Raw genomic sequence first — 15,347 nt, 5'->3', positions numbered from 1 at the left:
TCAATCACTGGATAATCAATTATTTTAATTATGCTTGCCCATTTCTGTAGAGGACAAGATCTAGATTTAAAAAGTATCATGGATGATAATTATACTTATTCAATGAGAATGAGGAAATTAAAAAATTTGGAAGGCAAAAACATTTCATGAAATTATAATACGGAGTAGGACTTCTTGGTTCCAGGTCTTTAAAATACAGATAATTTCTGCTAAAGAACTGTTTTCAGAGCTAGAAAATGATGGAAGGCTATACCTAAATCATTCTACAAATCAGATACAAGCTGGACAAAGATGTCACCAAAGATTCAACAAATATTTGAATGCAAAAATTTTAAATATTAGTAAAACTAATCCAACAACATATTAACAAATAATGCAAACAGCGTGAAAGGATGATTCAACTTCAGCAACTCAACATGTCACTGCATTACCAGAAAAGGGGGGAAATATTACTCCAGTAGATGTCCGAAAAGCGAAAATTCAGTAACTGTATCCCATTTTAAAATATTTGCAAATTAGGAATGGTAGGAAATGTGCTCAACTTGATAAACAGTCTATACCAGAATCTACAGCACACAATACACCTCCTCACAAAATATAAGAAGCATTCCTTTTACAATGGAAAACAAGACCACTAGGATTACTACTATTTAACATTACACTAAAGCCCTAGCCAAAGCAATGAGTTTAAATACTCAGAGACAACACTGGTTTACAGATGATATAACGATGATATCACCATTATACAAAGATCCAGAAAAGTCAGGATAATCAGCTAAAAATCTATTAGATATTAGGACAAAGAGTTCACCAAGATAGTCTGCCGTCAAAAGCAGATATAAAGTTCTGATATAAAAGCAAAAATAAAAGCAATAGTTCTACTACACATGTACAGAGACTAATTAGAAAACATCACAAGAAAGAAGAGCTCATTCACAAGAACAAGTCAGACACCCGTAATACACCTAATAAGAAATGTGTAACTACTATGTGAGGAAGGCGTAAAATTTAAATGAAGGATATTTTAAAAACAGTGAATAAATAGACACACATACCACATTCCTCAACCGGTAGGCTCATTTTGTAAATTTTGTTAATTCTCTCCAAAACTAATTCAGTACAATTTCAACCAAAATTCTAACAGGGTTTTTAAAAGTGGAAATTGACAACCTGTTTCTAAGACTTATCTGGAAAATAAAATAAGCAAGAATAGCTAAGATATTAAAAAAAAAAACCAAAACACTGAGGTAGGCCTTGATACACAAGATACCAAAATGTCCACTAAATCTATATTAAGTAAAACAGTGTGGCATTGATATATGGACAGAAAAACACATCAACAAGACAACAGTACAGAAGCAGACCCCGAGTATCAGAATTTAATACATAATACATGTAGCATTTCAAATCAGTGACACGAGAACGGACTAATATGGAATAATTGACTATCCATTTGGAAAAAAGGTAAAGTTAGATGCCTCCCTCACACTATAAACAAAGATAAATTCCAGAAGTTTTAAAGAGTGAAATATTTTAAAAGTATAGGTATATTAGAAAAAACACAAATGAATACTTTTATAATCCTGGGGGTGGGTGGGAGGAGTTTTTAAAACAAGACACAAAACTGAAATCACAAGAGAAAATACTGACATATTTTCCTACTAATAAAAACTAAAAACTTTTATACAAGATGCAAAGCTAAAAGACAAGCAATAGGCTGGGAGAAAGTACTTTTGCCACATATTCAAAATACACAGAGTACAGCAAAAAGAAAAAAACAAACACCAATAGAAAAATGGTCAGAAGTACAAACACGAAAATCACAGAAGAAAAATGAGAAAGACCAATAAAAATATAAAAGGATGCTAAATTTCTATAGTAATAAGAGAACTGCAAACAGAGAAATGTTTAAGAGCAGAGGCCCTGGAGTCAGACTGTTAGTGTTTGCATCCCAGCTCTACAATCTTAGACAAGTTACTTAACATCTCTGTGCCTCTCATCTGTAATTGAGGATAATACCTAACTCATAAGGTTGTTAAGAAGAGAGAAAGAGGGGCCAGTCCCGTTGCCAAGTGGTTAAGTTCGCACGCTCTGCTTCGGCGGCCCAGAGCTTCACCGGTTTGGATCCTGGGCACAGACATGGCACCACTCATCAAGCCATGGTGAGGCGGCATCCCACATGCCACAACTAGAAGGACCCACAGCTAAAAATACACAACCATGTACTGGGGGCTTTGGTAAAAAAAGAAAAAATAAAATCTTAAAAAAAAAAAAGAACAAGATAACATGAAGAGTGCTCAAAACAAATCCTGGCACACAGTAAGAGCTCAGTAAAAAATCAACTGCTATTTAATGTCATTATTAATTTTCCAGGGTTGGTGAAAATATAGGGAAAGACACACTCTTACCTACAGCTGGTAAGAGCAAACTAGCAAAGCCTTTTTAGAAGCCAATTGGCAGTATGTATCAAATTTTTAACATATATATATCATTAGACCCAGAAATTCCACTGCTACAAATTTTATCTAAAGAAATGTGTATAGATATACCAAGATATATGTATCAGGACTTTGAGTGCCACATTGTAAGAGCTCTAGATTTCGAGACAGGAAATGCTGGTTCTAGTTTCAGTTCTACCAATAACAAATCCTGTAACCCCTGTGCAAATCACTTCACCATTTTGAGTTCTTTAGTTTATGACTCTACAAAATGCAGATGACAACTTGCCCAATCTACCTCAGAGGAATACTTTTAGTGGTCCCCGGACCAGCATCATCTAAGAGCTTGTTAGAAATGCAAATTCTCCAGCCTCACCCCAGACCTACAGAATCAGAAACTCTGGGGGTGTGGACAGCAATTTATGTTTTCAACCAGCCATCTAGGTAATTCTGATGCAAGCTGAAGTTCAGAGATGAGCACACGTGAAATCGTTTGGATAACTACAGAGCGGAAATTAAAGAGCACTACTATCATTACTTATTAACACACAAAAAAACTGTTTCTACCTTTCATTTTCATGACAAGGTACATTTTGGATAATCATCTCGACAAGCTCCTTGTTGCTGAGCTTAAGTTTCAGAAAGCACTGATGTGAAACTAGGAAGTCAAACTCATATATGAAACCAAGTAACTAAATACAAGGATTTTAGGTCAAGGATAAAAAGCTCAAGGTAACCTCATTAACGAATTAAGCAATGTCTCATGCACCTAAGTTCCAAGACGTTAGATCAGGGGTTTTCATAACGGGAACACTGTTTTAATGGTAGCCTTTGTTAGCATTTTATCCACTAACTCTTGATCCTTGTCTGAACTTTTTAGGACACAAATATAGTCATCTATTTCTTGATAAGCTATTTGTTTGGCATATAACAATAACACTAGAAAAGCCTCGACTCCTTGCTTAGTGACGGCTTCTCAGGGATTGAATGTTGGCTCTCTAAAAATAACATAGGCTACCATATCTTCCAGTTGTTCAGATTTTTGTTTTATTAAAAAGCATGTATAGACTCTTAAAGGATATGGAACTTTTCCTGCTCATTTCAGCAGTCTGATCCAAGATTCCCAAATTTTGATCAGATGATGCTCTGGGTTGCTCACATATTTTTTTCAGTAGGATTAACACGTATAACAGTAACTATTCTTTGTTTCTGGAGTGAATTCAAGCACTTCTTAACATTCTTCATTGATACATAAAAAATAACACTATATTTGGTGAGTTTTATAACAACAGCAAGAGGGGGACTTCAATCTAATAATGATGATATAATTCCCAATAAAATCTGGTAATACTCCAGCTGTTCTCTAATTTCACCTATACATGACAGCTAAAAGTCAAGAAATTAGAAAGAGCATGTGAAATCACCAAAATAAGTGTCCAAAGGTCATGAACTTTCTCCATAGGAGAGCCCCTAGCATCTTGCTGTGGCCTCTTTACTCTGACACAATTCTCACAGGATTTGTTACTTGGTTTCTAAACCCACAGTAAATGAGGCAGCATATGAGAAAAGGAAAAAAACTCTTATGAGCGGATCCTTAGCACTGACAAGAGAATCACTGAGCTAAGAGTACTCATGTGTTAAGGTGCCCCGCCTCCAAACATACACTTAAATTCTTTTGAGTCAGTCTTCACTTAGGACCCTAAATGTTAATCTTTTAATTGCTCCCACTAGTCATTGCTATTTACATATCTGGCGCCACAGGGAAATGCTCACACCAGTTGAATTTTACCGTATCAGGCCTTAGAAACAATACTTCCCTTTAGGAAAGAGATTCTTAACTTTTTATGACATCACATTACTTTGAAAATCTTATTTAAAAAGTTTATTTATCTACCCAAAATTTTTATATGATCTCAATGAGTTCATGGACCTTCTGAAGCCAATCCATGAACTCTAGGTGACCATAAACCTCAAATTAAGAACTTCGGGGGTCAGCCTGGAGGTGCAGCAGTTAAATGTGCACATTCCACTTCAAGAGGCCCAGGGTTCGCTGGTTCGGATCCTGGGTGTGGACACTGCTTGGCAAGCCATGCTGTGGTAGACATCCCACATATAAAGTAGAGGAAGATGGGCACGGATGTTAGCTCAGGGCCAGTCTTCCTCAGCAAAAAGAAGAGGATTGGCAGTAGTTAGCTCAGGGCTAATCTTCTTCTTCAAAAAAAAAAGTGGCAAAAGAGAGACAAAAATGAAAGAGAAGTATTCTACAAATTCTTTAACAGACCATCTACCTCAGCAGCAAAATTCTTAGTACAGCAATTACGTTTTTCACTAAGTTGAAGAGGTCAGCAGTTAAAGATAATTCCTAATACTCTAAGTCTCAAAAGTGACCTTGTAACTACTGAGAAAGAATATCATTAGTATAGTGGTTAAAAGCACCAGCCTAGGAAACAGATCTGGATTCCAAGGACAGTTTTGTCATTTACGAGCTATACGGCCTTGAGCAATTACTTAACTTCTCTAAGCTTTAGCTTCATTATTTGTAAACAGAACAAATTAGTTCACAGGGTTGCTGTGATGATTAAATGAGATAATATACTTTGAACTCAGCACAGTGACAAGCAGCCAATAAATGGCAGCTATTAGTTATTGTTTTCTTTCAATTAACCAATTTTTTGCACTGGGATTTATCGCGTGCAAAGAGTTTACCGCACATATGATCTCTTATGATCCTCTGGCGTAGGAACCATTGTATCCTCATTCTACATTTTAAGAAATTGAAGTCAAAATGACTTACCCAAAGACACTAATTAGTAGGAAAAGAAATTTGGACTTATTTGATGACACCAGGAAGCAAGATTCAAAACTACTTTCCCCCAAAAAAGCTTAGAAGCCCTGCCTTTTAAATTTTATCTTTTTTTAATTGTAGTTAAATATACATAACATCTGTCATTTTAACCATTTTTAAGTATACAGTTCAGTGGCATCAAATACATTCACACTGTTGTGCAACCATCACCTCATCCATCCCCAGAACTCTTCTTCCTCCTCAAATGAAACTGTACCCATTAAACACAAACTTCCCATTCCCCTCCCCTGACCCCAGGCAACCAGACTACTCCAGGAGCCTCATGCAAGTGGAACCATACAGTATTTGTCCTGTGTCACTTGCTTATTTCACTTACGATAATGTCTTCAAAATTCATCTATGTTGTAGCATTTGTCAGAATTTCCTTCCTTCTTAAGGCTGAATAATATTCAGTTGTACTATATACAACGTTATGTTAACCCATTCATCCATTGATGGACATGTGGATTGCTTCCACTGCCTTTTTTTTTTCTTAAAGTAGTGTTAACACTATTATTTTGAGATTGGTTATCCAGCTTCAGATTATTCACTTTTTCCTTCTCTTTCACTCCATTTGTCCTTTATTTTTTTAAAGGGAAAAAGCAAGTAAGCAGTTGATTTAATTCTGTAGAATTTACAGTAATGGGCAGTAAAACCGCTTTTTGGGGGGGCCGTTTTTTTGAGGAGCTCCACCATGAATCAACACAAAGGGAAAAAAAAGATGAAACTCAAGTGAGTTTGATTTGATTTGATAGGAGAGCAAACCATTAACTGAAAGAATAAATTAGATGTAAGATTATCTATAGATCACTTTACATGCTCCTCTTGAGATCTTTAATGAGAGATAATGGAAAGTTTCTGTTGTTGCACATTAAATGAAAGACTTCTTCAGGGATGACCTGGGAGGGAGACAGTTGCTCAAGAACAGAAGTCTGGGAAAACCTCAGCAGGTGACTCTCCTGAAGCCACTCCGGAGTGCTAACACACTACACTCCGAAGACCAAACTGCTGCTCTCTAAAGTAACCCTAAACCATTCCACCGGTTTAAGGAAGCAACTTGAATAGATGGAGTTCCTTTACTTGCGCTTTGTAACTGTGAGGTGAGATTAACCACAAGCTTCAGCACACAGTTCTCAGAAATAGCTAAACCACAATGGAAGGGAAGGACAACAACTCTAGAGACTTCAAAAACAGTGACAATTTAAAGATGTGCTTGAATCTTGCACTTTAGTGAATGAAGATGTGCATGCAGGCTTAGGTTGTGAGCACGTACTACTAGAGGGGGAGACAAAAAACAAAACAGCCAGACTACTGAAATCCAGTTATTCTGAAATAATTCCAGACTATGACCAGCGGGAGCGAAAAACGGACTGCCTTTCTTTGTGTGAACGGCTTGTAACAGAAACCTATGGTCACACGCAAACTTACTTGAAACAAAAAAAACAAAGTCAACACGAGCTTGATCACCAGCAGGACCCGCAAGTGAGTCTCAGCGTTTCCGGCCGGGGTTCAGAGGCTACAAGAACCGCCCCTCACCCCCAGTCTGCCGAGTGCCATACGGCTCAGCTGTCACTCGGTCATCGCAGACAACCTCCCTGGGAGGACCCCACTTTCAGATTCCCTCTGAGTTTACCAGATATTCTCGCAAGGGATTCTTCTGTCCGCCCAGCCCCCGGGGACACTTTCTCCTTCCGAGAATTACCCCACGCCTCCACCCCACACCTCCCCGGACGCTCCGAGACCTCTAAGCACGCGGGGTGCGATTTCGCCCTCGCTTGCTGGCTCCCCAGGATGCTGAGAAAAGCGTCTGCTGAAAGCAAACTTTCCGAGCGTTCGCCAAGGGCGGGAGGGCGCGGGCGCACTCACAGCTGGTTGATGGCGTTCTGTGAGATGACCGCGTTGGCGGAGAAGTAGGGGATCATGTCGGGGCTGCACAGGCTGCAGGTGCAGGAGGGGGGCGCCTTCCTCTCGCGGGCCAACGTGCTCAGGGTCATAGGGTCGGCTCAAGGCTCACAGCTCCGCATCCTGGCCCCTGCCGGTGAGGGCAAGAGGCGCTCGCGTTGGGCTCCGCAGGGCAGAGGTGCGGGTAGCGCCGGCTCCCGGCGGCCAAACGGGGCCCGCCGGGTCGCGCGGAGGCAGCCGCCGCAGCCCTGGGGCTCGGCTGTGCAGTCCCGGCGGCCGGCCGCCGCCAGCAGCCCGCCCCAACCCGCGTCCGGGGCGGGGCGCCGCGCGGGGCGGGCGGGAAGGGTCGGGCGGAGGGGAGGGTCGGCCCTGCCGGCGCCCCGCCCCGGAGCTCGCGGCACCCACCGGATCCCGCTGCAGGCGTCCCTGCCCGGGGCGCAGGGGTCGGCCCTGAGACGTCGCGGCTTGGGTGAAGGAGCGAAGCGAGCAGAGTATGAGTAAGAAAGCCTCGCATTGCTTGGGAATGTTTCAACAGCAAAGTCCTGCCTCTTAACGCGCTCTATACATTGAACCTCAAACAAACCCCATTTTTCAAATGATCTTAAAACTTTAAAAGGCCAAACATTCACAAATGCAACAAATATTTATCAACGGCTTCCTATGTGCTAAGGGCTGGGGAAATTCAGAGATTAGCTGGATTTTTTTTTAAAGCAAACAATTTAAGTTATGATGGGAAAAAAAACCCTATCTACATTGTTGATAACATCTGCTAACCCTTATTTATAAAGGGCTTTCCTACCCATCCGCCAGACCAAGGATACACAGCCTTAGCTGCACAGATGAATCACCTGTGGAGATTTTAAAACTCCCACGGCCAGTCAAATCCAAATCTCCTGAAGGTGGGACCTAGACCAGCGTCTAGTATTTTTCAAAGCTCCCCGAATGATTCCAATGTGCAGCCATGGTTGAGAACTATTGTGCCAAGTGATCTAAAGAGGAAGACAGGCTAAAGATTATGTCCTCACTTTACGGATGTGGAAACATTTAGGGTCTAACCAGATGACCTCGTTTCTAAGTGATGTCACTTAGATAGGAACCCAGTTTTATGACTCTCCATCTAGGGCTTTTTCCACCAAATCCTATTCCCTGATGCCTTAAGCATGTTCCTAACAACTTACTGAGCAGTGCCTTTCACCTGACCAGGAACCAGCTCTTTGTAAAATGAGAATCTCTTTTCTCTCTCTCCTGCATGCTATGTAGTGGCTTACACAAGGGGCTGGCCCAGTGCAGGCACTCAATAAAAGTTAGCTCCCTTATCTCTTGCCCTTCCAGTCTCATCAGAACAAATATTTTCAGGCATCCATATTTTCAGCTTTTCAAAATACCTGACTAAAATATGTTTCAATAAAGCTGCGTTAGGAATTCCAGAGCCAGACATTAATAATTTTTAAAAACTATTTTACTATCGAATTATGAGAGAAAAGACCAAAATTAGGAAGAAGTCACTTTAAGACTCAACATATGCGAGAATTGAGAAGAAATGTCTTTTATATAAATTTTCAGGTCTCTTTTCCTATTGATTAGTTTGTCAATTTTCAAAATTTTCGTAATTAAATAATAATCAATCTAAACTATAAATTCTATGCTTAAAACGAGAATCATTCTTTTGCTAGTTGATTCTTCAATAAACTTAAAGTTGTTGCCAACGTACTGAGGGACTTGAAATATTGAAAATTCATGCTGGAAATAGGCATCTAAGTTTCCTACCAATCTGGTAATAGGAAGGAACCAGTTGGCAAGTGAAAAGTTAATGAAAGGTCTGGATCTGGGAGTCCAGTGCATCATCATCTTCATCCATCTCTAGGAAGGAAAATGTTTGAAAGATTTATTCAGGCTGTGTCAGCAGGCACCCAAATGGCAGTATAAGAAAAAACATGCTGATACACCCCAAAATAAATTGCTTTAAATATCTGGCAAACTTGCCAGTTTGAAATTTCTTCCAGGCTGTAATTTATTACAGCCTTCAGCAGTGATCAAAAAAAGGCAGCAGGCTATTTAGAATCGCACTGTTAAGGTGAGTCCACTTCCTTTCATGACACAGCAGAGATGGGATTTTATTGAAGTCAACACTAAATGATGCCGTTTAGGAAAGATGATGGCATGGTAATCATCTGTATCTGTCTGAAAAAGAAGTCAGCAGGAAATGTATCTTACTCAATTCACAGAATATCGCTAGCATTTAAAAATGCTAGAGATAAAGATTTCATAAATATGTATACTGGTCTTTTCTAAATAGGTTCCTATAGTGATACCCCAGAAGTGCCTAGTCCTTTGTTTGCCCTCAAACGACCTCTGTCAGTGCCTGTTCAGTGAAGGGACTATTTTAACAGCGCCATCAGGGCCTCTTCAAAAGCTTTTCAAAGTTAAATTCTCACTATCAACTATAATATAGGAAATTGGGAAAGTGCTAGAACATGCCTCTTGGTTTTTTAAGCAACAAAACTAAATCATCTTTGCAAACTTGGTTACCTTTAAGGAAATAGTTCTTTCTGCTACTGTCTGTTTTAAAAAGTTGAACAAATTCCTTTTCTTTTCACAATTGCAGTGTGTCAAAATGTCAATCAATTTAGTTTCAGCTCAATTTAATCCTTTACTCTCCAATGTCAGGAAACAAGCCTCTGGGGAGCAAGCTCTCTGTACCCAAGCATCTAGGAATTAAAAAATGATTCCAAATTAGATTGAGCAGCATGAAATAAACTAAGCTGGTTTCCTACTACACATGAAGTCAGAAGGGGCTTTCTCTCAAAAAAAATTTGTGCAAAGTTCTTAAAGAAAAATTGCTGCATTTCTTTACAATTACTCTTGCTTGAGTTAGAAGATTTGAAATGACTTTTGTCATGTCATTTGCTGACCACTTCAAAGCTCTGAAATATGAATATTCTAAAATGTTAATTTGGCTCTTGACAGCATTAGCTATGACCTAATTAATTTTTTATAGAATTATATGTTAAAAGCATTAAAATTTTTTTAAAGTAATAGCTGTCTCTTGATTCCATATCCATAAGGTACTTCCCATTACTGTGTCTCCATGTGTCCCTCCATAAGGTATGAATACTGTAAAACCAGAAACTTAATGTGCTCACCTAACTCTATGCCCGGATAGTCACAAAGGTGCACTGAAATGTGATTGAAGGATGTGGACATGCTTTTGCTGCTGTAACAAAATTTCGACATGGGTGGATCACTTGAATTGATGGTGGCTAATGAGCTAAAAAGTGACAGTGCTAGTTTATAGTGCCAAAAGCAGAAGACCTAAGTTCTAGTTCTAACACCACCACTTAATAGACTAAGATTCTGGCCAAGTCACTTAACTTCATCTGTAAAATGGGATAATAAAATCCTAAGGAAATGTCCCAAGGTCTGTTTTTGTGAGAGTCAGGAATCCTAGGAAAGGAATTTCATCCAATCTGGAGATCCTGAAAAATGCATTTAATCCACTTAAGATAAACAGTCATCTAGTTCAAAGCAGTAGATCCCAGGAGTTAAAAATCTTAGCCTTGGAATGAATAGGCTAGGTCTGAATCCTAGTGCCACTGTTGTTAGCTGTGAATTTGAGAGTTACTTAACATGAGGCTCATTATTAGTACCTAATTTATGAAGTTCTTGTGAAGATTAATTAAATTAATACATATAAAGTACTTAACAGAGTACCTGGCACAAAAACTACTCTTTGGACTCAATGGCTCTGTAAGCTTAAGAGAGCTAAGAGAAAGGCTGAGGAGCTTGCCCTTCAGGAATAAAATCAGAGTTGGAGTCTCCAATGAAGACTCTTAGATCAGAGTGCATGACTGTAATAAATTTCTTTATTTTTAAATTTTTTTGCTTTTCTAACTCCTCCATGTATCTTTTGACTGTTTCTCTAACATAAAAACTCTTAATAGGGGCCAGCCCCATGACAGAGTGGTTAAGTGCTCCGCTTCGGTGGCCCAGGGTTTAGCCGGTTCGGATCCTGGGTGCGGACATGGCACGGCTCATCAGGCCATGCTGAGGCGGCATCCCACATGCCACAACTAGAAGGACCCACAACTAAAAGTACACAACTATGTACTGGGGACCTTTGGGGGGAAAAAGGAAAAATAAAATCTTAAAAAAAAACCTCTTAATAGGGAAAAGACGTATGTGCTTTTCTTCAGATCGTTAAGAAAGCCTACTGTGTGTATGTGTGCACAAGTGTGTTGAGGGGGCAGGGGGACTCTGAAGTCTGTCTGGTAACCTTAAGATAAAGTCCACTGTGCATTTTAGTTTATTCACTGAGAAAATGAGGATGTTGACTAGAAATAGTCCTCTATGCTCTTTTCCACAAATCTGAAAAATAGCGATAGTGGGCAACGTTAGAATGGCAACGAGTCTAATATTAGAAGTTCTACATTCTAGTTACTTTGTCCATGGGCAAAACTTAATCTGTCCCAGCCCTAGTTTCTTTAATCTTAAAGTGGAGATGGTAATGTTTACCTCACAGTTTTATTAAGATACATAGACAATAGTGCTTTGTGAACAAGACAGAACCAAATTTTCATTATTATCATCATCCGTAAATTGCCCAATCAGCTTCCAATAACAGGAAGCTAGTTCTATTTGTTTGTATTTCGGTGAGAGTTGATGAATGAATGAAAATAAAAATACATTCAAACTTCCCCTATGTACCAACATTTCATCCAGGAAGTCTTTACTATCATTGTCTGCTACGTAGTTAATTCCATTAACTCAATATTGAATCTGTAGTAATTCGAGATCTGCAGTGTTCACTGCATTTTTGTATTTTTTTAAGCTTTGAAATAATAGTAGAAAATTGTATCACTTTATTTTTAAAACATCTAGTTATAAGAAAAAATGATTATACCAATCAGAAGACCTATTTGTATTTTTACGTTGTCTCTAAGGGTGTTTCTCTGCTCTAGAGAAATAAACAATAAATTAATTCCCTGAGCATCATAAGGGAGAAAACCAACACTTCAGAGAGTTACAAAACAAAAAGTCTGTTACCTGGAGTAGCACAACATTCTGTCTCCTGTTAATCTGTAAAACGCTTGGATAAAACTCTCAAGATAATACCCTTAATTTTCAAACTTGTTGCCCAGACAGCACCAAGAGGTATCTCACTACACTTAGTCAAGGGCACTCTTCATACAATACAACACATCAAACTGTAAACAAAGGCTCTTAAAAGCAATCATGTTTTGCAATCGCCATGTGGCTAATAGTTTTATTGACAAGAATATCTGACAACAGTTTTAAACACTGGATTGAACAATGTCACTGAGCCCTTACAGTCCTTTCCATGGAACTTTCCACATAACAGCAATGGGGAATACTGAAAAGATCTCATATCAACTCCATGAGAGGCAACCTCTAAGGCGTTTATCCCCCATGGTCTTAACCACCATATGCTCCAGTAGGAAGAGATGCTGAAATGCTGCTTTCTTCAGGTTACAAAAGCCCCACACTCTATTGTTTGGTAAAAATAATAGGCATTTATAGATCACTTTTCACATCCAACACACCTTACAAAACATTTAACCATTTAATCCCCACTCTCTCTCTTCAAACATTTTATTTTTTAAACTAGTTTTTTAAAAATAATAAAAGTAACACATGCTAAATGAGTAAAACTTTTTTTCCCCCAGTATTCAGAATGACAAAATAAAAGTCACTCTTCTCATCCCTATCATCCTACTCCCAGGGATGATTAATATTTCCAGAAATTTTCCTTGCACATGCAAACATTAATATATTGTAGCTGGCCTTTAAGAAACACACATGCACACAAGCATAGAATTATGTTATACATATTATTCTGCTTCTTGATTCCTTCCCCACTTATCCCTATATCTTGGATATCTTTCCATGTTTATATAGATTTACCTCACCCTTTTAAAGGAGTGTAGTATTCTATTTTACAATTATATATAATTTAATAAACAGTCCTCTACTGATGGACATTTAAGTTGTTTCCAGTCTTTACCATTATATACACTATCACTATGAACATACTTTCACACAGTCTTTGTGTATGCATGTGAATTTGTTGGATGGATGCCCAGATGTGTAATTGGCAGTTAGTTAAAATATTTTAAACATCTTAGGAATTGATAGATATTATCAAATTGCCCTCATAAAAGGTTTAGTTTTTTATTTTCCCATGGAATCTTAGTGTCTCCTCCTACCCTGTGATCTATTAAATTAACTTAGGGCCCAAGATCCTCTTCTACACCCCATCTTTTATATACTACATTAAAAGAAAAGTCAAACATCCTTACTGAGAGAAACTAGAAAAACAATATATTATAAAGAAAAATATTATGAAGAACTATATTATGGGTTATTGATTTCAAAGAATTACTTAGAGTATAATAAAAAATGTTACATTTAAACTACTTTGAAGATGATATAATTGTTAATTCAGAAGATATTTTAAGATCTTGTTTGATGCTAATGCTGTTGAACATATTATAGGTGAATGAGCCAAATGTGGCCTTGAGTGTCTTGGAATGGGGTGAGACAGAGAGAGAGAGAAATGGGAAGTGAGTGAATTTGGGAGTAACAAAAAATGGAGGGAAGAGGAACTGAGAAGGTCTTAAAAATAAAAACAATTACTGACATTTACCGAGCTGACATTCACTGTATACCAGATCCTCTATTAAGAGTTTACAGGCAGGGGCCGGCTCCGTGGCCGAGTGGTTAAGTTCATGTGCTCTGCTGCGGCGGCCCAGGGTTCGGATCCTGGGCGCGGACACGGCACCGCTCGTCAGGCCACGTTGAGGCAGCGTCCCACATCCCACAACTAGAAGGACCTGCAACTAAGATATACAGCTGTGTACTGGGGGGCTTTGGGAAATAAAGCAGGAAAAAAAAAAAAAACGACTGGCAACAGTTGTTAGCCCAGGTGCCAATCTTAAAAAAAAAAAAAAAAAAAAAGAGTTTACAGGCAGTATCTCACTTATTCTGACAAACAACCTATGATTCTACCATTATCTTTATGAAGCTCAGAGATGTTAAATAATTGCCTAAGGTTACATAGCAGTATTTCAAACCCAGCCAGTTATTCTGGCTCCAGAACCTGTCTCCTTCACCAGGATTCTACGCCATCTCCAGGAAGATGGAGGCTCACTGCAGAACAGGCTACGTCTGAAAAGCTCTACTGCCAAAGGAAAGGACTCGTGGACACCTTAAATACCTACCTTACTGCACCTGGTGTGTGCTCCTCCACCTGATCCTAGCTATGTACAGCGGTCCTGACAATAACAGGGACCTAACTCAGTACTAAATATAGCAGTAAGATGATCTTTTGGCTGTTGTATACCATCCTCTTGCTACCAGATCCCTTGGAACTCTGCATTTCAAATGAATATTCTTCTGAAGACATTTTTCAAAGCCCTTATATCTACAGGTTTTGTTTCCCTAGTTTTTTTTTACACAGCATCCTACATGAAGGAGGCACTTAATGTATTTGTGGATAATGATGGCATCATCATCTTATTTGATGTTTGGAATAAACGTACTAGCTGGGCAGGTATTATCAATCCTTGTTACAGTTAAAGACAAGGATGAATCAGACTAATATCTAGGTGATAAGAAGCCTAGACTCCAGTCTCGGATGTGTCCAAGTCATCCTACATTTTGTTGACAGATTAACTGAGTTCAGTTGGACTAATCCTGAATACCTGTATGCCAGGCAGTTTGTGAGATACTGACTGTCAAAATGAATAAGAGTTAAACACTTTTATAATAATTCCCCATTCAAAATCTCCAAATAGTTCCTTATTCCCTTTCAGATCAAGTCCAAACTCTTCCTTCTAGCCTTCAGATCCTCCATAATTTAAATCCTACCATAATCCATTCATTATGGCATATTACCTTCAACTCTATTCGTTCTTCAACACAACCAATGTAACTATTTTTTACCCATTCTCCCCAAAGTTAGGTGGTTTCTATTTTGTCCTCCCATATCTGAGTCTCATTCTCCTCTCTGTTCGAGTTGTTCCCTCTCTGAGATGATTTTTATCCAGCCTTTCAAGTTGTCCATGCATAATATATTTTTCAAGGCCTAGTTCAATTCTCAGCTCTTTCGATAATTAGAAACTCTATAGTGTTTTCACATCCAT

General features: G+C 38.8%; 1 protein-coding gene across 7 annotated transcripts in view; it reads right to left on the bottom strand.

Moving 5' to 3' along the window:
• SSH2 (slingshot protein phosphatase 2) overlaps positions 1–15,347 on the bottom strand; it is a 240,276-nt gene that overhangs the window by 94,944 nt on the left and 129,985 nt on the right. For 2 of the 7 annotated variants that reach the window (XM_070482651.1, XM_044746254.2), the window contains exon 1: positions 7,150–7,491. The exons of 3 other annotated variants lie outside the window; for them this stretch is intronic. In XM_070482651.1, coding sequence (XP_070338752.1) covers positions 7,150–7,277 — 128 coding nt within the window. In that variant the 5' untranslated portion in view covers positions 7,278–7,491. Of the gene's footprint in view, positions 1–7,025; positions 7,049–7,149; positions 7,503–15,347 lie in introns of those variants that run through there. 2 more of the 7 variants (XM_014826926.3, XM_070482652.1) reach the window with 2 other exon arrangements.

Source organism: Equus asinus, chromosome 13 (assembly GCF_041296235.1).
Source record: "Equus asinus isolate D_3611 breed Donkey chromosome 13, EquAss-T2T_v2, whole genome shotgun sequence".
In the NCBI taxonomy this organism is placed as follows: domain Eukaryota; kingdom Metazoa; phylum Chordata; class Mammalia; order Perissodactyla; family Equidae; genus Equus; species Equus asinus.
The sequence above is the reverse complement of the archived record's forward strand: the minus strand, read 5'-3'. Positions and strand labels throughout refer to the sequence as shown.